Source organism: Thamnophis sirtalis, unplaced genomic scaffold, assembly GCF_051295495.1.
Source record: "Thamnophis sirtalis isolate CommonGarterSnake01/CBP01778 unplaced genomic scaffold, rThaSir2_p1.2 scaffold_15, whole genome shotgun sequence".
Taxonomy (NCBI): Eukaryota; Metazoa; Chordata; class Lepidosauria; order Squamata; family Natricidae; genus Thamnophis; species Thamnophis sirtalis.
The window spans coordinates 40,601,983-40,623,832 of record NW_028261395.1 but is presented as its reverse complement, the minus strand read 5'-3'; the positions used below and the strand labels follow the sequence as shown (position 1 = coordinate 40,623,832).

The window sequence follows — 21,850 nt, the reverse complement described above, 5'->3', positions numbered from 1 at the left end:
ATCGTTCTCTCTCCCCCTCTTTCTCCCTCTCTCACCCCCTCTTTCTCTCTCCCTCTCTTTCTGTCTCTCTCCCTCTCTCACCCCCTCACTCCCACTCTTTCTCTCTTTCACTCACTATCTCCCTCTCTCTTCCCCTCCCTCCCCCCTCTCTCTCCCCCTCTCTCCCTCTCTCACCCCCTCTTTCTCTCTCTCCCTCTCTTTCTCTGTCTCTCTCCCCCCTCTCTCCCTCCCTCTCTCTCTCCCCCCTCCCTCTCTCCCCCTCTCTCCCTCTCTCTCTCTCCCTCTCTTGTTCTTTTCCTTGTGTGCCTGTCCTAATTTAATCGTCTTTCTCTCCCCTTTCCTTGCACAGTGACTCAGCTCCAGACCACTTTAGCCTCGGTCCAGGAGCTGCTCATTCAACAGCAGCAGAAAATCCAGGAGTTGACCCAAGAACTGGCTACCTCCAAGGTATCTCTCTTCCCGGCAAACTTTCCAGCAATTTGCAAAAGTTTTGTAAGCTTTTTTCCCCCAACTCCCCCCTCCCCACACCATTGCTGGAAAAGCCCTAGGCAGGGTGAGAATGCTCTTATCAATGGCCCCTCTGCCATGAAGGCTGAACGGAGCCTCCATGTTCAGTAGTAGTCTAGCTCAGGGGTCGTCAACCTTTCAGACTTCAGGGACCACTAAATTCATAATTTTAAATCCCGCGGACCACTAATATGAACTGCCTAATGACCGGCTGGGTGGGCGTGGCTAGGTGGTCATGTGACTGAGTGGGTGTGGCCAACTCAATGTCACTCATGTCAAGGGGCACCTCACCAACCTCTACTCGCCCCTCCCCCCCAGCCCCTCCTCGCCTGCCCTCCCAGGCTCCTTAGGGCCCCAACGGGAAGCAGTTGCTGGAGCTAGCAGCCCCCAGGAGAAAGAGTTGGCAAAACAGCTCAGTTCAAATTGGATCTGATCAAGAAGGAGGCTCAGCAGAAGGGGCTTCACTGAGGACTAGGAGCATAGGCTTTCCAAGCAAAGGGAAGACCTGCGGGAGTGCAAGGCCAGGTACCAGTGCCTGGAGGCTCAGCAGGCTGAGATGGTCAGCCAGTTCCAGGCATGATGCAGTCCCACTGGAACGAGGCCCTCCGGCTCTTCTCCACCAACGGCTCTTCCCTCCAGCCTTCGCCCAAAGCCCCCCACCAGGAGGCTGTGATAGACCCCAAGTCGGGATTTCTGCCCCCCTCCGACCCCCACAAAAAGACCCCGAAGGGGGAGACTCTGCAGCAACACAAGCATTCATTGCACGTATCCGTCCCAGGGGCCGTAGTTTGAGGACCACTGATTTAGTGCAATATAAAAAATGCAAATAATATTTCTGTGGATCACCCAAATTTGCTTGTGGATCACCAGTTGGTGACCGCTGGGCTAGCTGACTGCCAGTGCCAACCGAAGAATCTCAAGGGATCAATGAAAGGATTGAATGGAGTGAATGAAGAAACGGTCCCCCCAAAATTACTGAGCGGTCCCATTTCCCCCGTCATTTAGAGGTGGTCCGTGGGGACGGATGTGGGGAGACCAGGCAGTGGGGATACCTAGAGCATCCTTGAGCCAGGAAACACACACACACACATACACACACACACACACCCTGTTTGTGTTTCATTTCACGCCCTCTTTTAAACTGTCTTGGGTGGCCTGCAGCCGGCAGGAAACAGGATTTCAGTCTGAAATGTTACTATTAAGAGCACATGTCATGCTTTAAAGGAAAAAGCACGGAGGCTTCAAGGATTGGGGGGGGAGGGGAAAGTTCAAAAGGCTCCCCCCCCCCATTTTTTTAAAAAAAATACACAAACATACAAATCTTAATATAGCAGCACTCGGCCCTAACAATCAAAAACCTATCTTCATGCATACAGAGAGAGAGAGACCGAGAGAGAGAGACACACACACACACAGAGACACCGAGAGACAGAGAGAAAGAGAAAGAGAGAGAGAGAGAGGCAGACAGACAAACAGAGAGAACAGAGAGAGACACGCAGAGAGAGACAAAGAGAGAAAGAGTCAAAGACACAGAGAGAGAGAGAGAGAAAGAGAGAGAGACAGACAGAGAAACAGAGAACAGAGAGAGAGAGAGAGAGAGAGACAAAGGGAGACAGAGACAGACAGAGAGACAGACAGACAGAGAAAGAAAGAGAAAGAGACAGACAGAAACAGAGAGAACAGAGAGAGAGACACGCAGAGAGACAAAGAGAGAAAGAGAGATAGACAGAGAAACAGAACAGAGAGAGACATACACAGAAAGAGAGAGACAAAGAAAGAGAGAGAGAGAAAGAGAGAGAGAGAGAGAGACAGAAAGACAGAGAGAAAGAAAGACAGAAAGGGAGAGACAAAGACAGAAAGAGAGAAAGAGAAAGAAACAAAGAGAAAGAAAGAGAGAGAAAGACAGAGAAAGAAAGACAGAGAAAGGGAGAGACAGACAGAAAGAGAGAAAGAGAAACAAAGAGAGGGAGAAAGAAAGAGAGAGAGACAGAAAGACAGAGAAAGGGAGAGACAGACAGAAAGAGAGAAAGAAAGAAAGAGAAAGAAAGAGAGAGAGAGACAGAAAGACAGACATAGAAAAAGAAAGAGAGACAGAGAGAGACAGAAAGACAGAGAAGGAGAGACAAAGACAGAAAAGAGAGAAAGAGAAACAGAGAGAAGGAGAAAGAAAGAGAGAGAGACAGAAAGACAGAGAAAGAAAGACAGAAAGGGAGAGAGACAGAAAGAGAGAAAGAGAAAGAAAGAGAGAGAGACAGAAAGACAGACATAGAAAAAGAAAGAGAGACAGAGAGAGACAGAAAGACAGAGGTAGAGAGAAAAAGAGTGGGGGGCGGGCGACAGACTTGGCTGAACTTATAAACCGTAAAGACAAACAGGAAAAGTAAGAGTTTTTTCAGCTGCAGTGTAAGTTTTTCTATCCGCTTATTAGCAGCATGTTGCAAGAATTAGAGAGAGAGCTTGAAGCAATTAAAGAATTTACACCCAGTTTTCAAAAGGGGTGGGGGGGGGAGAGAAGGAGAAGATGCAGGCCAGGCTTCCAGACGTACATTTCCCACTCTGCCTGTGCATCTGCGTTGCTTTCTCTGTGTTGTGTTTAAAAGAGGCTGCCTTAAAAAGGCCCAGATGTCAGGTTTCCTCTCTCCGAAACCCTCCAGCATCTGGCACCAGATGTGCCTTTGGCAGGCCAGCCACTTGGAAAGCTCTCCCCTTAAGTGCTTCTCCGGGCTTTCAAAGGACCTACGGGAGAGCCAAAACAGTGGCTGCCAGGCAGCGTGGAGTGGGGAGAAACGTTCCCCCCCCCCCGGGGACCACATCTGCGCCTGCTTTGCCAGCTGTGACAACGCCAGCCAGAACAGACTCCGGAGCTGCCTGTTAAACCTAGCAAAGTGGAGGCTCCTTAGCCCTGCTTGGAAATCAGAATCCCATTCATTCTGAGCTGGGCACAGGGTGGCAGTTTGCAAACACATGTGCCCTGCCTCTCGTGGCATCTCCTGCTAATCCAGGCCTCCCCGCTGTTGAGCCTGACGCCCTGAACCCCACAACACCGCTCTGCCACCCCCCCTCCCAGGACAGTCGGCCAACAATAATCTCTACTGGATCAGCTCTCCTGCAAAAAATGGTCAATCGGAATAGAGCTGGAAGGACCTTGGAGGTCTTCTAGCCCAACCCCCTGCTCAAGCAGGAGACCCTGTGCCACTTCAGACAGGGGGCTGTCCCGGTTTCTTCTTTAAAAAAAAATCTCCAGTGATGGAGCAGCCGTAACTTCTGAAGGCAAGCCGGTTAATTGTCCTCACTGTTAGGAAGTTTCTCCCCAATTTCACCTTGATTAGATTAGAATGGAATGAGCTGGAAGGGACCTTGGAGGACGTCTAGTCCAGCCCCCTGCTCAAGCAGGAGGACTTATGCCATTTTAGATAAGGGACTATACAGACTCTTCTTTAAAAGAACCAGTTAGGAAGTTTCTCCTCTATTCTATTTTATTCCATTCATTCCTTATTCTATTCTATTTTATTCCACTCCACTCCATTTTTTATTTATTCTGTTCTGTTCTATTCCTTATTCTATTCCTTATTCTATTCCACTCCATTCCATTCCTTATTCTATTCCATTCCATTCCTTATTCTATTCCACTCCATTCCATTCCTTATTCTATTTATTCCATTCCATTCCTTATTCTATTCCATTCCATTCCTTATTCTATTCTATTCCACTCCATTCCATTCTTTATTCTATTCCATTCCATTCTTTATTCTATTCCATTCCTTATTCTATTCTTCCACTCCTCTCCATTCCATTCCTTATTCTATTCTATTCCATTCTTATTCTATTTCCATTCCATTCCTTATCCATTCATCCTTATTCCATTCCATTCCTTATTCCATTCCATTCCTTTTCTATTCCATTCCATTCTTATTCTATTCCATTCCATTCCTTATTCTATTCTATTCCACTCCATTCCATTCTTTATTCTATTCTATTCCATTCCATTCTTTATTCTATTCCATTCCATTCCTTATTCTATTCTATTCACTCCTCTCCATTCCATTCCTTATTCTATTCTATTCCATTCTTATTCTATTCCTTATTCCATTCCATTCCTTATTCTATTCCATTCCATTCCTTATTCTATTCCATTCTTTATTCTATTCTATTCCACTCCATTCCTTATTTATTCTGTTCTGTTCTATTCCTTATCTACTCTACTCTACTCTACTCTATTCTTTCCTATTCTTATTCCTTATTCTAAACTAAGCTAGAACCAAACGAAAACCACCTGGAAACGCACTCATCTAAACCTTGCTTTTAAAGCCAGTGACTTCATTGAGTGTCAGGGAACGGTTCATATACATACATACGTACATACATATACATACACATACACATACACACATACATACATACATACATACATATGAGCATTGCCTCACATTTTGTTACAGCACCCACCTTCTGCGTATCCCCTCTTTGGGCTTTGATAAAAAAAGGGAACCATGGGTGCCTGTCTGAAGCCATTTTTTTGTGATTGGCACCTCTTGTGGGCGGGGTGGGGGGGAGAGAAATGGTAGATTTTTGGGAAGTGTCCTGGAAAGGGAGCCACTGCTAGACACACATTTTGAGATTCCATCCTTCAAGGGAGAAACTTTTCCTGAGTTTTGACTCCAGCCGCTATTTTTCCTCTTAGGCCACCACTCGACCAACTGGATTTTGGAGTCTCAGAGTATCAGTGAGTTGAAGTCGGAGATCTATTCGTTGAAAGGGCTCCTCCTGAACAGGTAGGAAATAAAAGAGCTTTTTGGAATAACTTTATTTGTCACTTTGAATGTACACCCATTGGCACATATTAAAACGAAACTTCGTTGCCCACGAAACGAGGACCAGCCACCTCTCAACCTAGCGAAATAAAATACAATTCGCAGGCTCCCTTCCACCGCCTGCGTCTTTCTCTCCTCTGTATCCTTCCACACAATCTCTCCGTTTTCATTCATCGTCTGGTTTTCAGGCTACCAATTCAATGGAGATTTTGCAGTATCCTTTCCACAGGAGTGGGGAGGGAATGGAGATTTTGCAGTATCCTTCCCCAAGGAGCAGGGAGGGAATAGGGAATTTGCAGTATCCTTCCACCAGGGAGTGGGGAGGGAATGGGGATTTTGCAGTATCCTTTCCCTGGAATGGGGAGAGAATGGAGATTTTGCAGTATCCTTCCCCTGGAGTGGGGAGGGAATGGGGATTTTGCAGTATCCTTCCCCTGGAGTGGGGAGGGAATGGGGATTTTGCAGTATCCTTCCCCTGGAGTGGGGAGGGAATGGGGATTTTGCAGTATCCTTTCCCTGGAGTGGGGAGAGAATGGGGATTTTGCAGTATCCTTTCCCTGGAGTGGGGGAGAATGGGGATTTGCAGTATCCTTCCCTGGAATGGGGAGAGAATGGAGATTTTGCAGTATCCTTCCCCTGGAGTGGGAGAGAATGGGGATTTTGCAGTATCCTTCCCCTGGAGTGGGGAGGGAAATGGGGATTTTGCAGTATCCTTTCCTGGAGTGGGGAGAGAATGGGGATTTTGCAGTATCCTTCCCCTGGAGTGGGGAGAGAATGGGGAATTTGCAGTATCCTTCCACCAGGAGTGGGGAGGGAATGGGGAATTTGCAGCATCCTTCCCCTGCCATGCCCACCAAGCCATGCCCACAGAACCAGTAGTAGTTTTTTTTTTTAATTTCCCCACTGTCCCAAGGGGCTCAGGGCACCTTGGAAGAGGAAATCAGAAAGGGGCCTGTTATTATTTGCCAAAATTCTTTTTATCACGCCAACTCTCTCAGAGGGGGAAGGTGGCGCTGATGAGCTGCGGGGAGAGACAGAGGGGGGGGGAGCTGAGTCAGCCCCTCCTCCCTTCCCACTGCAACCCCCCACCCCAATTTCAATATTCAGTCCCTGCCCGTAGCGTCAAGGCGAGCTCGCACAAGGGCAGCCGTGCTGTATCTGTGTGTCCGCGGGAGGACATCTTGTCATTAGGAGAAATTCATTTATTGTTAGTGGGGATTGTGCGGCTGGTGTGGTAATGCAGCTGGGGAGATAAGTGGCTCTTGGAAAATATATTTCTTAAAATAAATAAACAGAGAGCCGAGGACCCTCCCTCCGCCGCCAAGCCCAGGAGCCCGTGTCACGGATCCAAGCAAAAGTCTCTTAAATTGAATTTCTGATAGCGTTTACGATACTGGTGAATGATGGGTGGCATTGGCTTCTCTACACGCAGAGGAGAGGGGAGATTCGGAGGGAGGGATGCTTCCCAGCGGAGGTCAGGAGTGGCTCAGGGGATCAAGCATTTTGGGGATGGGGGAAAGATTCTTACATGGGAATGACTTTCGGGTGATGACCAGATATTCCCAGGGAAGCCCGGAGCAAGAGAAATGAATCCCTGTTTGAGGAAGGAACCGCTCCAAGGTCAGTTAGAAAAAAACAGAGATAAATCCAGCTCTGTGATGTGAGTCCCCCTCCCCATGGGGTTCAAGACCAATGGCTGCAATGCAGGAGTTACACTAATACAATAAAGAAATGGCAATAGCCCTTAGACTTATATACCGCTTCACAGCGCTTTTACAGCCCTCTCTAAACGCTTTGCAATGCCAGCCTGTTGCCCCCAACCATCTGGGTCCTCATTTTACTGACCTCGGAAGGACGCAAGGCTGAGACAACTTTGAGCCAGTCGGTCAGGATTGAACTCCTGGCAGTGGGCAGAGTTAGCCTGCAATACTGCATTCTAACCACTGGGAGGGAAGGGTGGAACGGAAGGAAGGAAGGGAAGGAAGGAAGGAAGGAAGGAAGGAAGGAAGGAAGGAAGGAAGGAAAGGAAGGAAGGAAGGACGAAGGAAGGGAAAGGAAAGGAAGGGAGGATGGAAGGAAGGAAGGAAGGACGAACGAAGGAAGGAAGAGAAAGGAAAGGAAAGGAAGGGAGGATGGAAGAAAAGAAAGGAAGGGAGGAAAGGAAGGGAGGATGGAAGGAAGGAAAGGAAGGAGGATGGAAGGAAGGAAGGAAGGGAGGATGGAAGGAAGGAAGGAAGGAAGGAAGGAAGGAAGGAAGGAAGAGCACTTAGACTTATATACCGCTTCATAGTGCTTTTACAGCCCTCTCTAAGCGGTTTACAGAGTCAGCCTTTGACCCCCAATAATCTGGGTCCTCGTTTTATCTTTCTCTGAAAGATGGAAGGCTGAGTTAACCTTGAGCTGGTGGAAATGGTGGAATGGAAGCCAAAGGAGGGACCGAGTGAAACGTGAATGATTTCAAAAATTAAAGTGATTTTTAAAAATTTGCTTAACATAACTATATTGAAATTGTTAAATTGTCTCCCGGTGAGCTGGTCACAGCAAGTTGGCCGCTGAACTCAGCATGGCAAATAAAGTTTGTAAAGCCACTCTGGCTCAGAGCAGCTTTATCTTTTGCTCAGAACATCCATGGGGTGGGTGGGTGGAGGGGGGTGTTGTGGCCCGCCAACAGCCAGCAGAGCTGGGCTGCAGATTCAGACAGTGAGGAGGTTGGGGAGGAGCATGGGCCGGTCCTGGAGTCTGGGGAAGGCTCGGATGAGGGCTCTGTGTCGGAGGCAGAGAGGGGGCCAGAACCATCTGACAGTTATCAGCTGCCTTCAGAGTCAGACATCAGTGAGGCAGAAGAACAGCTGGAGCCTGTTCCCAGTGTGCACATGCACAGAGTTGCCAGGATAAGGGAACAGCTAAAGAACAGGGGTTGACTTGGGAGGAAGACCACAGGTAGACGATGAATGGCCCCTCCCAGGGGAAATAAAAGAGGAGCAAAAGGGGAGTGGAGTTTGCAGGAGGCAATCAGTTCAACTTCATTGGTTCCTGACTCTCTGAGACTCCTTGCCAAGTTTTGCAGATATCGCACCTGGCAGCTCTCCAAGCCAGATAAGGTCTGTGACCGTAAATCCTCCCTTGAAAGACTTTTCTGGGTGTGAATGAGCAGAATTCAGAATAAATTAATAAAAGGGGTTTTTGTCAGGACAAGGAGTTTGCTTCATGCTCTCGGGAAGCCTTGCTCAGAACAGGCGGTAACCAAACCCCTCCCCTTGTCTGGCCTTGGTGGAATGGGGATCCGATTAATCAGTGATCCAGAAATCCCCGCCCTAAATAAATAACAGGGAGCCCCCGACTTACGGCCGTGCAAAGTTACTAAGCAAGACTGTTGTTAAGGGAGTTTACGATCTTCCTTGAAAACATTTGTTCGGTGAAATTCCTGCCGTTGCTAAGTGAGTAACACAAGTTGTTAAGCAAACCTGGCTTCCCTATTTAACTTTTGCTTGTTCGGAAGGTCGCAAAAGAGGATCTCGTGACCCCATCATAAATGCAGGCCAATTGCCAAGCCTCTGAATTTTAATCTCATCGATTAGGCCTCCTCCGAGTTCCATCTGCTGGTCAATGCCGACTGGCAACCACGCGGAGGAGAGCCTTCTCGGTGGTAGCTCCGACCCTCTGGAACAATCTCCCCGTGGAGATTCGTACCCTCACCACCCTCCAGACCTTCCGCACAGCCCTCAGAATCTGGCTATCCCGTCAGGCCTGGGGCTAAGATTGTAACCCGCCCGAATGGTATGAATGTTGTGTTTTAATTATGTATTGTCTTATATGTAAAAAGTCTGTTTTTCCCCCTTCCCTTTTTGGATTGTGAGCCGCCCTGAGTCCCCCCAGGGAAAAGGGCGGCATATAAATAAACCTTCTAAATCTAAATCTAAATCTAATCACGTAACCACGGGTGGGCTAAAAAAGCTTGAAGTGTGTGAAAAATCATAAAACGGTTTTAAATCAAGGACACCCCCCTCCCCATAGATGGCGTCTTTGAGATGATCCACTCCGGATTCCCACAAACAGGAAACTGCCTGCTATCCATTCAGACGGTTCGTCTGTCCAGCGGTTTCTATGGTTCCTGCCCTCCAGCCGAGTGGCCCTTCCTTTCCTCTGCACCATCTGGAAGGACCCGGCTTTTTTTTTTAAAGGGGCAGTCGGTTTCCAACATCGCATTTTTCTTTTAAATGTCCATAAATGTCCTTCCCTGGAAGCTGTAAAAAGAAGTGTGTGTGTGTGCGTCTGTGCGTATTGTGTTGTTGACCCTGAGATGACTTACTATTTCCAGCGATTGGATTCTTAGCCGTAGGAGTTAATTGAATAGCGTTTCAGAGTTTGTTGCAGAAAAATCAAAATCCAGGGAGCAGACAGAGATAACTGATTCAGCTGGATTCATTAACTTCTTTTATATACATAATAACAGATGAATAAATGCACAATACCAATAGTAGATTCTTTCCACGCGGTAGAGAAGTTACAAGCAGAACATAAGCAGGAGAGAACAGTTAGTTTCAATCTCAGAGTTCAGAGCAGAGACAGAGTAGTTTCAGTTCCAATTCACAGCACAGACGCCGATCTGTTTAAGCTCCATTGGTTGACTTAGTTGCTATGCCTTATCATTGGCTGACCTTGTTACCATGTCTCTCCCAGTCATGAATATTCTAACATAGCGTCCCTCCCAGAAAATTATTTCCTTTTTCTGTGTTAAAAAATGTCGACCTGCTCCTTTTTTCTCTCCTTTCTTCTCCAGAAGACAGTTTCCTCCTTCGCCATCCGCCCCCAAAATCCTCTCCTGGCAGATGCCGGTGAAACCCGCTTCCCCTTCTAATCCGGTGACCAACCAACCACAACACCAAGCAGCGACATCTCTCCAGTCAGCAACGAGTCCAACTCCCCTTCGCCGTCAAGGAAAACCACAGCCCCGAAGGGACCAAGGTGGGCTGCCACCTCTTGAGCCCCGCGGAAGAAGGGGAGGCGATGATTGACCTGACGGGCCAAGTGCGGATGGAGGTGCAAGGGGAAGAGGAGAAAAGGGAGGAGCAGGCCCGTATAGAGGAGGAGGAGGGAGGAAGAGGAGGAGGACAACCGCCCGGATGAAGAGGATGTCCAGACAGAGGATCGGCGAGGAGGCGACGGGCAGATAAACGAACAGGTGGAGAAGCTGCGGAGGCCCGAAGGTGCCAGTAATGAGAACGAAATTGACTAGTCGGGGCGCTCACGGCCCCCTCTGTTCTCCCCACCCATCTCAATCTTTCTTCACCAAGGCTCCAATCGCCCCCTCACCTCACTTCCGCGGCTCTCCCCGATCTCGCACGCCAAGCAGGTGATGGGCCCTCCTCTCCCTCCCCACCTCTCCTCCACTGCCAACCCTCGGCCCCTCCGGGTCTCCTCTCACTGTCCCTCTGCAGACAGACCCTCCGTCTGTGGGGCCAGCCGCTCTGCTCATCTCTCCCCACCTTCCCACACTGACTCACACCCATCCAGCTGCCTAAGCAAGCACAAACATTTCCATTGGCGGAGTGGGGACCCCCTCATTCCCACCGGCTCTTCTGCATCTCTGGGGGCTTCTGGCCTTCCTCACTCACCCTCTTTATTTATTGCGTTCAGCCTGGAGGGGCAAAGGGTGCTCGCTTCCGCTCTTAGGCTTTCAGATTGGTTTCTTTGCAGAAAAGCTGCTGGTGCCCGAAAAAGTGGGGATTTCAGGCTCAAGGCAACCCCACCCTCTTGCCCTCTTTCCTGCACCCCTTTCTCCCCCTCTTCCTGCTTGTTCCACCATCAGAGGAGGGGGAAACTGCCTGCAACTTTCCAGGGCCCTGATCTTGCCCAAAGAGACCCCCGCTTGGCACGGTTCCCCCTTCCCTGCCTGGGGGGCCGGGCTGTGGCCACTGGGGCTTCAGCTGCGCCCTAGCTCAGTCCCCCCAATGGAGCTATTTCCTCTTTCCCTCATGGGTGGGGACCTGTGTGTGAGGGACCGCCCCCCCCCTCCTTCCTCCTCCTCGTCCTCTCCGTCTATGGCCCGGTTGGGTGGAGAAAAGGAAACCCCGTTCTCTGGCGTCATGTCCTCGAGTGTCGCCGCGGTGTTGGTTTCCATTCCCGTCATTAAAAGAGCCTCGAAACCAGTGACAAACATCGCGAGCCTCCTCTTATTGCGGCATCGTCCTCGCCGAGAGGACCCAGCGGAACCGTGCTCATCTGTGTGATCATGTATAGAATTCCAGTATAAAATATGACTGTATATAATTGTAATAAATATGAGTTACCACTGTTTCACTCTGGGTGGTGGCTAGTCTATCTCTGCCTTCCTTTCGTTTTCTTTCTTTCTTTCTTCCTCCTTCTCTCCCCCTTCCTTCCTTCCCTCCTTCCTTCCTTCCTTTCTTCTTCTTTCCTTCTTTCTTTCCTTCTTTCTTTCATTCTTCCTTTCTTCTCTCTCTTCCCTGCCTTCCTCTTCCTTCCTTTCTATCTTCTTCTCCCTTCCTTCCCTCCCTCCCTCCCTTCACGCCTTCATTCCTTCCTTTCTTCTTCTTTCCTTCTTTCTTTCTTTCTTTCTCTCTCTTCCCTGCCTCCCTCTTTCTTCCTTTCTTTCTTTCTTCTCCTCCTTCCTTCCCTCCCTCCCTCCCTCTTTCTTCCTTCCTTCTTCTCTCTCTCCCACCTTCCTTCCTCTTTCTTCTCTCTCTCCCCTCCCTCCCTCTTTCTTTCTTCCCTCCCTTCTTTCCTTCTTTCTTTCTTCTCTCTCTCCCTTCCTTCCTCTTTTTTCTTTCTTTCTCCCTCTTTCTTTCCTTCCTTCCTTTCCTCACTATCGGCGGTTTTCACTTGAGAAAAGGAGAGAATGGGCTCAGGATCTTGGTGAAGGGGAATTGTGTCACCGTTGAGTCCTTCAGAAAGCTAACCGATTATTTAGTCTCAAACCGCTGGAATTCCACCTTTTTCCTTTACGGAGAACCTTCTCTTTCATGATTTCTCCTTTAACCCCATAGTTTCGTTTCTTCTGGTCTGATGATGGTGGAAAACGAGGCAGCGTAAATCAAGGTGCCCCCAAAGGTCAGCTTGTGAGAACGGACGGCACTTATTCTCACCTGGATCTGTGGGTTTTACCACTTGCCTGCACAAGGCTGTTGGGCTGGGGGTATAAAAAGGGTTTTAAATTAACCAGGTTGATTGTGTTGGTCTGCCAGGCTGCGACTCAGCTCATACTCAACCACCATTGTAAGTTTGTAAATTTTAGAATCTTGCTTAGTTGGTGAACCAAAGTGAAGCCTGATTATCATCCACTCACTCCTTGTTGCTGAGTCCGTGGTTTGGCTAGGGCTGTTGCAGGTGACTTTGGAGGCTTCTTAAATCTGTCTGTAAAACAGCTTCACCTGGTGGTGTCCTTTCCTCTCTAAAAAGCAAAGTACCCAATTTACCCGTTGGGGAACCCAGGTACGATCCTAACCTGTTTTCCCGAAAATAAGACACCCCCCGGATTTATAATAAGCCCAATCGGGCTTTTGAGCACATGTGCTAAAATAAGCCCCCCCCCCCCCGAAAATACAGCAGCCGCCATGAGGTGACCACGCTCGCCGCTTCCTGCACCTCAAAAATGATAAGACCTCCCCGAAAATAAGGCCAAGTTCTTAGTTTTGGAGGGTCAAAAGGAAATAAGGCCCTGTCTTATTTTTGGGAAAACATGGTATTTAAATTTATCATAGCAATGAAGACATGTGCAAGAGGAAATGAAATCCCATTGTGGTGTGTGTGTGTGTGTGTTTGTGCACCTACCTGTGCAACTGTGTGTAAGGAAGGAGGCACTACCACACCAGCTCCTAATCTAATGATGGATTCAGCCAGAACTGTAAAAAAAAACACATTTCTGGCTAGAATATTGTGGGGTGGGGGGAATAAAACCAACCGACCAAGGAGCCACCCTCTGCTGACAGATCCAACAACTACTTAGGGGAAATCCATTAAAGGCAGAGACAACCCCCCCCCCCCCGCGCAAAAAAGGCAGGGGGAATAACGGCCAAATTTATTTGATTTCCCCCTCCCCTTCAAATTATATTTAGGAACTGGATGGAACGGCCCCATCGCAGATCCAGGGGTATCGATCTCGCTGCTGTCTGTTTTGACCGACAGAGATGCGCTCCAGGGACTCCCCAAGGTTTTTCTCCCCCCCCCTCCCTGAACCCGAACCCCGTGCAAAGTGCTGGCCTTGACATATCCCTGCTTTGCCGGGGGGGGGGGGGGAGAGAGAGAGAGAGAGAGAGAGAAAGGACCGTTCCATTACTGTATTTAGACCTGTTGGTGAATGCGATGATTTCTCATTCCTTAAATGGATGAAAAGGTCTTTCCTCGCTCTCCCTCTCCTTTCAAGTCCAGGAGGAACGTTAGTTTTTGCTAAAAGAGGGCAAATTGTTAAAGAGGATTCTCAAAGCACTTTCTGGCCGATTCCTCCCGCCCGCCTCCCCTCTCGTTCACCTCCCGCTAGCCAAGAATCCTTGTCGGATACAAACAGCAGGTTCAAATGCAGGAGGGGAAACTTTTCGGCGTCAGGCGTAAATAGAGAGAGAAGGAACGAGGCCAGCCCAGGTGAAGAATGAACAGCGGCTGGCAGCTTGCAAGGAGCAAGGGAGACTTTGGGAGTTGAATATTAGAATATAGAATAACGGAGATGGAAGGGAACTTGGAGGTCTTCTAGTCCAACCAGGGCTGAAATCCAGCAGGTTCTGGAGAACCGGTAGTGGACATTTTGAGTAGTTTGGAGAACCGGCAAATGCCACCTCTGGCTGGCCCCAGAGTGGGGAGGGAATGGGGGATTTGCAGTATCCTTCCCCTGGAGTGGGGAGGGAATTGGGATTTTGCAATATCCTCCCCCTGGAGTGGGGAGAGAATGGGAATTTTGCAGTATCCTCTCCCTGGAGTGGGGAGGGAATGGAGATTTTGCAATATCCTTCCCCTGGAGTGGGGAGGGAATGGAGATTTTGCAGTATCCTTGCCCTGGAGTGGGGAGGGAATGGAGATTTTGCAATATCCTTCCCCTGGAGTGGGGAGGGAATGGAGATTTTGCAGTATCCTTCCCCTGGAGTGGGGAGGGAATGGAGATTTTGCAATATCCTTCCCCTGGAGTGGGGAGGGAATGGAGATTTTGCAGTATCCTTGCCCTGGAGTGGGGAGGGAATGGAGATTTTGCAATATCCTTCCCCTGGAGTGGGGAGGGAATGGAGATTTTGCAGTATCCTTGCCCTGGAGTGGGGAGGGAATGGAGATTTTGCAATATCCTTCCCCTGGAGTGGGGAGGGAATGGAGATTTTGCAGTATCCTTGCCCTGCCATGCCCACCCAGCCACACCACGCCCACAGAACTGGTAGTAAAAAAAATTGAATCTCACCACTGAGTCCAATCCCTTGCCTAAGCAGGAAATCCTATACCGTTTCAGACAAATGGCTATCCAACTTTTTCTTAAAGACTTCCAGTGTTGAGGCATTCACAACTTCTGGAGGCAACTTCTGTTCCACTGATTAATTGTTCTTACTGTCAGGAAATTTCTCCTCAGTTCTAGGTAGCTTCTCTCTTTGATTAGTTTCCACCCATTGCTTTTTGTCCTCTGCCCTCAGGTGCCTTGGAGAATAGCTTGACTCCCTCTTCTTTGTGGCAACCCCTGAGATATTGGAAGACTGCTATCGTGTCTCCACTAGTCCTTCTTTTCATTCAACTAGACATGCCCCAGTTCCTGCAACCGTTCTTCATATGTTTTAGCCTCCAGTCCCCTCATCCTCTTTGTTGCTCTTCTCTGCACTCTTTCCAGAGTCTCCACATCTTTTCTACAACATGGCAACCAAAACTGGATGCAGGATTCCAAGTGTGGCCTTATAAAGTGGTATCAACACTTCCCGTGATCTTGATTCTATCCCTCTGTTTATGCAGCCTAGAACTGTGTTGGCTTTTTTGGCAGCTGCTGCACACGGCTGGCTCCTATTTTAACGGTTGTCCACTAGGACTCCAAGATCCCTCTCACAGTTACTACTGTTGAGCCAGGTACCACCTATACTCTACCTGTGCATTTCGTTTTTCTTGCCTACATGTAGAACCTTACTCTTCACCATTGAATTTCACCACTGATTATGGGTTTCCTCTTGGTTGTGAAAGCGGCTTATTAAAAGATCCAAATGAAGGGGGCTTTTTTTGAGTGGGGAGGGGTTTAAGTTGCTCCGTATCTCTTTCCTCCCCTCCTTAAATTAAGCTCAATTTAAGTCACATTAAAACGAATTATTAAAATGCGCCACACACACAAAAATCTCCTGCCAATCTCAATTTTTACTTCGAAATGGAAACCAACCTTCGTTTCTAACTTCGGATTTTTAATTTTAATATTTTTTTTGCGCAGAAACGGGCCTTTTGCTGCTTTGCTTTTCACTGTTTTCCCTTCGTGCGTTGTGAAAAAGAATTAAGAAATCCCGATTCACCCGTTGTGTTTTTCCCCGACCCCAGCGGCCAATCATGAGGACTGGAGCCTTACCTCAAGCAGAGCCTTGAATGTCATGCTGGGAAGTGAAGCATTTTGCAAATCAGGTCGAGCCGTAGATGGAAAAGTGGTCAGCCAGAAAGGAAACCGTTTACATTGCACGGAAAGTTAAAAAAAAAATCTTTTGTCTCCAACGAAAAACTCTTTCATTCGCTTGTAAATCTTCATTTGTTGGTTTATAGGCTGCCCTTTTGTTGAGGGGCTCAAAGGGACCTGCCAAGTGCTTTCTTTCCCCTTTTTTTTACCCCTAACAACCACCTTGTAAGGTAGGAGACTGGAGGCTAAAACATACGAAGAACGGCTGCAAGAACTGGGTATGCGTACCATAGTTTAATGAAAAGGAGGACTAGGGGAGACGTGATAGCAGTCTTCCAATATCTCAGGGGCTGCCCCAAAGAAGAGGGAGTCAAATTATTCTCCAGGGCACCTGAGTGCAGAACAAGAAGCAACGGATGGAAACTAATCAAAGAGAGAAGCAACTTAGAACTAAGAAGAAATTTCCTGACAGAACAATTAATCAATGGGACAACTTGCCTCCAGAAGTTGTGAATGCCCCAACACTGGATGTTTTGAAGAAGATGTTGGATATCCATTTGTCTGAAGTGGTGTAGGGTTTCCTGCCTAAGCAGGGGGTTGGACTAGAAGACCTCCAAGGCCCCTTCCAACTCTGTTATTCTATTCTAGGTCAGGCCTGAAAAAGAGCAATCGGCTCCCTCGAATCGATTAAACTGAGTTTAATTTGTCCTCCAGAGCAATGCTGGTTTACTGAACCACCAACACTCAGTGGCGCTGCGTACCTGCTGTGAATTTTACCTTTTTCTGCCACAGAAATTGGCCTTTCAGGCCGCAAGAGGTGAAACAATAAACCACGGTTGATAAACCCCAGATAAACCGTGGATGCCATTTGCGAAGGCCAAACCACACCAAGGTCTTGGGGAGTTTTGTGAAGCAAAGCCAGATATATTCAAAGTGTCGCTCGCTTGATTCTTTTATGCTTTGGATCTGTGTGTGTTGCCGACCCACAAAGGTAAGTCTTAGGGATGGCAGGTTCAGGTTGTGACGTTTGCGCCCTGACTCCCCTGCGGCCGAGCTGCAGGTGTGACTGCTGTGCTGCCAGGTTTAAAACGTTGTGTGTGGTTTTGGTTATAAACAATGAGCTGCATCTTTGCGTGATGTGGCTGGAGGAGGGAGGGAGGGAGGGAGGGAGGGAAGGAAGGAAGGGAAGGAAGAAAAGGAGGAATGGAGGGAAGGAAGGGAAGGAAGAAAGGGAGGAATGGAGGGAAGGAAGGAAAGAAAGGAAGGAATGGAGGGAAGGAAGAAAGGAGGGAAGGAAGTAAAGGAAGGAAGTTGGGAAGAGGAAGGAAAGGAAGGAATGAAAGGAGGGAAGGAAGGAAAGGAAGGAAGTTGGGAAGAGGAAAGGAAGGAAGGAACAAAAAAGGAAGGAAGGAAGGAAGGAGGAAAGGAAGAAAAGGAGGGAAGGAAGAAATGAGGGAAGGAAGGAACGGAAGGAAGGAAAGGAAAAGAAAGGGTAGGGAGGGAAGGAAGGAAAGGAAGGAAGTTGGGAAGAGGAAGGAAAGAAAGGAACAAAAAAGGAAAGGAGGAAAGGAAGAAAAGGAGGGAAGGAAGGAACGGAAAGAAGGAAAGGAAGAAAGGGAGGGAGGGAAGGAGAAATTTTGGGCTCTGTTTCTGTCCCTTTTTATCACTGTCCGAAGCTCAATCCAGTCGTGGGCTCAGTGCTGCATCAGTTGGATTTCAGCCTGTTGCCTGGTAGTTTAACAGCCCTCACGTAACTGGGGTAGGGAGGATCAGCATCGTTCCCTTCTGAATGACATTTGCCTTTGCCTGTTTTCCTCTCCCTGCCCCCCCCTCCTTGAAATAGGAGGAGGAGGAGGAGGAGGAGGAGGAGGCCGTAGCTGGCCCGGAGGAAAAAGTCCAGCTCCTTTTTCCTCCTTTCCTTAGAAAAATAATATCTGCCACCCAAATAAGGTAAAAATATTTGAAATGGGGCAGAAGCTCGCTGGCTGACTCCAGGCCTCTTCTAGAAAAGGAGATTATCCCGGTTCTTTCTCGGGAAGGCGTTATTTTTGTAGTTTCGCAGCTCCCCGTCTGGGTACGAGAAACCCAGGGGCTTCGTTGGCATCGCAGGCACCGAACTCCTCCGGGTCCTTCCTCTTGGGCCGAGCGGATTTCCCCACGGAGGGATTGAAACTCTGGGGTGCAAAGGGAGAGTCTCTGCTGTTTGGTGGGGCCCAGGCCCCCTGGCCGGCCTTCTCCCTCCCTCCCACCCACCCCAAGTGGGGGCAGCACTCCGTCCTTGGGTGGCACCCTTCTCCCAGGGTGGGATGAGGACACCAGTCGCCCTGCCCTGTTCCTTTCATTTTCTGCCGTGAGAAGCTTTGTGCCTGGTGCTCAGGGGTGGACGTGGTGAGCCCTGGGTCGTCTCCTAAAGTAGCCGTCACCAACTGGGAGTCTGCGAGAAAATATTGGTGGTCCTCAGAAAAATTATTTGCATTTTCTATATTGCACTAAATCAGGGGTCCTCAAACTACGGCCCCTGGGACGGATACGTGCAATGAAGGCTTGTGTTGTTGCAGAGTCTCCCCCTTTGGGGTCTTTTTGTGTGGGTTAGAAGGGGGCAGAAATTCCGACTCGGGGTCTGCTTCAGCCTCCTAGTGGGGGGCTTTGGGCAAAGACTGAAGGGAAGCACCGCTGGTGGCAAAGAGCCGGAGGGCCTCGTTCCAGTGGGACTGCATCACGGCCTGGAACTGGCTGACCATCTCAGCCCACTGAGCCTCCAGGCGCCGACACCTGGCCTTGCACTCCCGCAGGTCTTCCCTCTGCTTGGAAAGCCTGTGCTCCTAGTCCTCAGTGAGGTGCTTCTGCTGAGCCTCCTTCTGGGTCAGATCCAATTTGAACTGAACTGTTTTGCCAGCTCTTTCTCATGGCGGCTGCTTAGCTCCAGCAACTGCTTCCTATGGGGGCCCTGAGGAGCCCGGGTGGGCAAGCGATGGTTGGGAAGGGTGAGTAGAGGCTGGTCAGGCGCCCCTCAACCTGAGTGACATCGGGTTGGTCACGGCCGCCCAGTCACATGACCACCTAGCCACGCCCACCCAGCCGGTCATTAGGCGGATCATATTAGTGGTCGGCGGGATTTAAAATTATGAAGTTAGTAGTCCCTCAAGTCCGAAAGGTCGCGACAAAACTTCTTGCTAATTTCAATTGGCTTTTTCCAGTTGTCCCCAGGAAGGGGATCGAGTTGTCTTTACGCAGCAATTTTTCAGCTTTCGTTTGTGGGTTTCTCCCCCACCTCCCAAAACTGCGCAGGAAGTGCCAGCTTTGGAGTTGTCACATCTTCCAAGTCTTACAGTAACCATGTTCAGATCAATGTTTGAAATTATTTGCAGTGGCCTTCGATGCCACCTTCTCCCTGTCCCTTCCACGAGTTTTAACTTTTGAGCATCTGAAGAAAACCGCTTCTTCTGAGTCAGTTTGGGTCTAATCTTCGCCCTCTGGGTTTAATTCCCCCCTCCCTAACCAAATGTTGCATTGACACAATATGTTGATTGTGTTGCTATGTTAGCATAGGGTATCAGAAGGAAGTACTTGGTGGCTCAGTGGCTCAGATGCTGAGCTTGTCGATCATAAAGGTCGGCAGTGCGAATCCCCAACACCGCATAACGAAGTGAGCTCCCGTGACTTGTCTCAGCTTCTGCCAACCTAGCAGTTCGAAAGCACGTAAAAAATGCAAGTAGAAAAATAGGAGCCACCTTTGGTGGGAAGGGAACAGTATTCCGTGCGCCTTCGGCGTTGAGTCATGCCGGCCACATGACCACGGAGACGTCTTCGGACAGCGCTGGCTCTTCGGCTTTGAAACAGAGATGAGCGCCGCCCCCTAGAGTCGGGAACGACCAGCGCATATATTGGAGGGGAACCTTGACCTTATTCAGAAAAGAAAACTCTGATTTGAAGGCATTCTGATCCATGTCCTCCCCACCCCACTTTGGCGAGGTGCTAAAGAGGGTGCCAATACTCGTTTGTCTGGGCCGCATAGATTTCGCCAGCTCCCCGATCCCAGAGTAGGAACTGCGCGGAAAGACCAGGTGAGTGGTACTTTTCAGTATAGGTAGGCAGGCAGGCAGAAGGATGACTGAAAAAGATTGGAAATGTTCTACCACGTCTGCCTCTGTAGAGGGTGCCACGCGTGAAATAACTCACAGGTGAATTCTGTTTGAAGAGTGGCCCTTTGAAGGTAAGCCTTGGGCCCTGTCCCCACTTCCCCTTTTACCCCAGAAGGTTAAGCCAAGCCTCTTTCCTGGCCGAGGGCAGAGAGGGGTCCTTCTGGAGGCCATGCCCTGCTGCGCCCCACGGCCTGCCTCTCTCGAGTTCCCAGGGTGTTACAAAATGCTTTGGCTCACCTGGCACAGGCATCGGAGCACCCTGTGTGCCAAGCAAGACGCTGAGGTGCCCTGCCCCTCAACCCCAGCTTCACCGCCCTGCGCCTCTTAAGGTGTGGCTGGGAGCCACCTCTGAAGCCTTTGTGCGCATGCAAAGACACACAAACACACACACTGCCTAACGCCTTCTTTTGGCAAGGAAAGAGAAGTGGCAAAGCATCTGCCTGGTTGTCATTCCTCCTCCCACGCCCGTTGAAATTCCAGCAAAGGGCCCGAACTGGGAGGAAGAAGGGATTTACAGGGAGCGAATTGCCACAGGAACAAAACGGGTGACATCGGGAGAAATCTGAGTTGGGCTAAATTTCAACGGCCTGCTCTCCTTCATCCCTTTCTCTCATTTCCCACCATTCCCACCAGCACCAAACTGGCGAGTAGAGCTGGAGGTTTAGGTCAGAGGGGCTACGCTTTGGAGGGTTTTTACTCCTGCTGCCTGAAAGTAGACTTTAATCACCCAGAAAGGTACGGGAAGCCCTTGGTAGCAACGGCCCAGATCATCAATTAAAAAGCCTTTTAACTGGATTAAAAAAAGGTGCGTTTGATGGATGGAGCAGCATGTTGAGATGCTTTTAAACATATTTGCTATCCGGCCACAATTAGCAGCCTTTCCAAGAAACTATGGCTAAGGACAGAAGGAGGCTTTCTAATTGAGTTCCCTGCCTTCTTTAGCCCTGCCTGGGTTTACCCAGCGTGGACGAACAAATGTGAGGGCTACTAGGAATTTATGGATGGATTGGTTGGTTCAATTTGTATTGTATTTGAATCCCTAGCGGCATGTAACGGAGTGAGCTCCCGTGACTTGTCCCAGCTTCTGCCAACCTAGCAGTTCGAAAGGACGTAAAAAATGCAAGGAGAAAAATAGGGACCACCTTTGGTGGGAAGGGAACAGCATTCGATGCGACTTCGGGAGTTGAGTCATTCCGGCCACGTGGCCACGGAGACGTCTTCGGACAGCGCTCTCTCTTCGGCTTTAAAACGGAGATGAGCACCGCCCCCTAGAGTCGGGAACGACTAGCACCTATGTGCAAGGGGAACTTTTACCTCCATGCAGCCCAGTTGCTGTGATTCCCAGAGGCCTGCGATCCATTTGGATGCTAACCCGAACTTCGACCGTCGGGAAAAAAATGGCGTATAATCAAACCATCTGCCGTAAGGAGGAGGCGGCTGCCTTACTCGCCTTTTCTCGCAGACTCATCTTTTTGTTTTTTGGGTAGGGGGTGGGTGGGTTGTTGGTTGGTCAGGAGCCGGCTTCCTCCAAAGCTAAGGTGGGGCGAGGGACATGGCACGGCCCCTCCGAAGCCGTAATCGTCAGCTAATTAATTGTGTTCTGCCCCGCTATGCAAGTTTGCAAATAGCAATTAATCCAATCTCTTGTGGCAAATAATATTTGGGCAGGGAAGTTGCGAGAGGCTCAGATTTGCCTCTCTCTCTTTCAAGCTGTGTGTGTGTCTTTTATTAGATTGTAGTCAGCCATTCTGGGTAACTGAAGCCGGCTTACCGTTCAAAAAACAAGGAAAGTCCCATCTGGCACAGAAGCCACCTTGGTTTTTCAA

General features: G+C 49.3%; 1 protein-coding gene across 1 annotated transcript in view; it reads left to right on the top strand.

Moving 5' to 3' along the window:
• The window catches only part of PEX14 (peroxisomal biogenesis factor 14), a 137,227-nt gene extending 125,609 nt beyond the window's left edge, over positions 1 to 11,618 (top strand). Inside the window, 6 exon segments of the mRNA XM_087702442.1 lie at positions 350 to 553; positions 5,189 to 5,279; positions 10,099 to 10,189; positions 10,192 to 10,249; positions 10,252 to 10,411; positions 10,413 to 11,618. Of these exon segments, the coding sequence (XP_087558568.1) occupies positions 350 to 553; positions 5,189 to 5,279; positions 10,099 to 10,189; positions 10,192 to 10,249; positions 10,252 to 10,411; positions 10,413 to 10,554 (746 nt within the window). The 3' untranslated portion in view covers positions 10,555 to 11,618.
• The last annotated feature ends 10,232 nt before the right edge of the window (positions 11,619 to 21,850 follow it).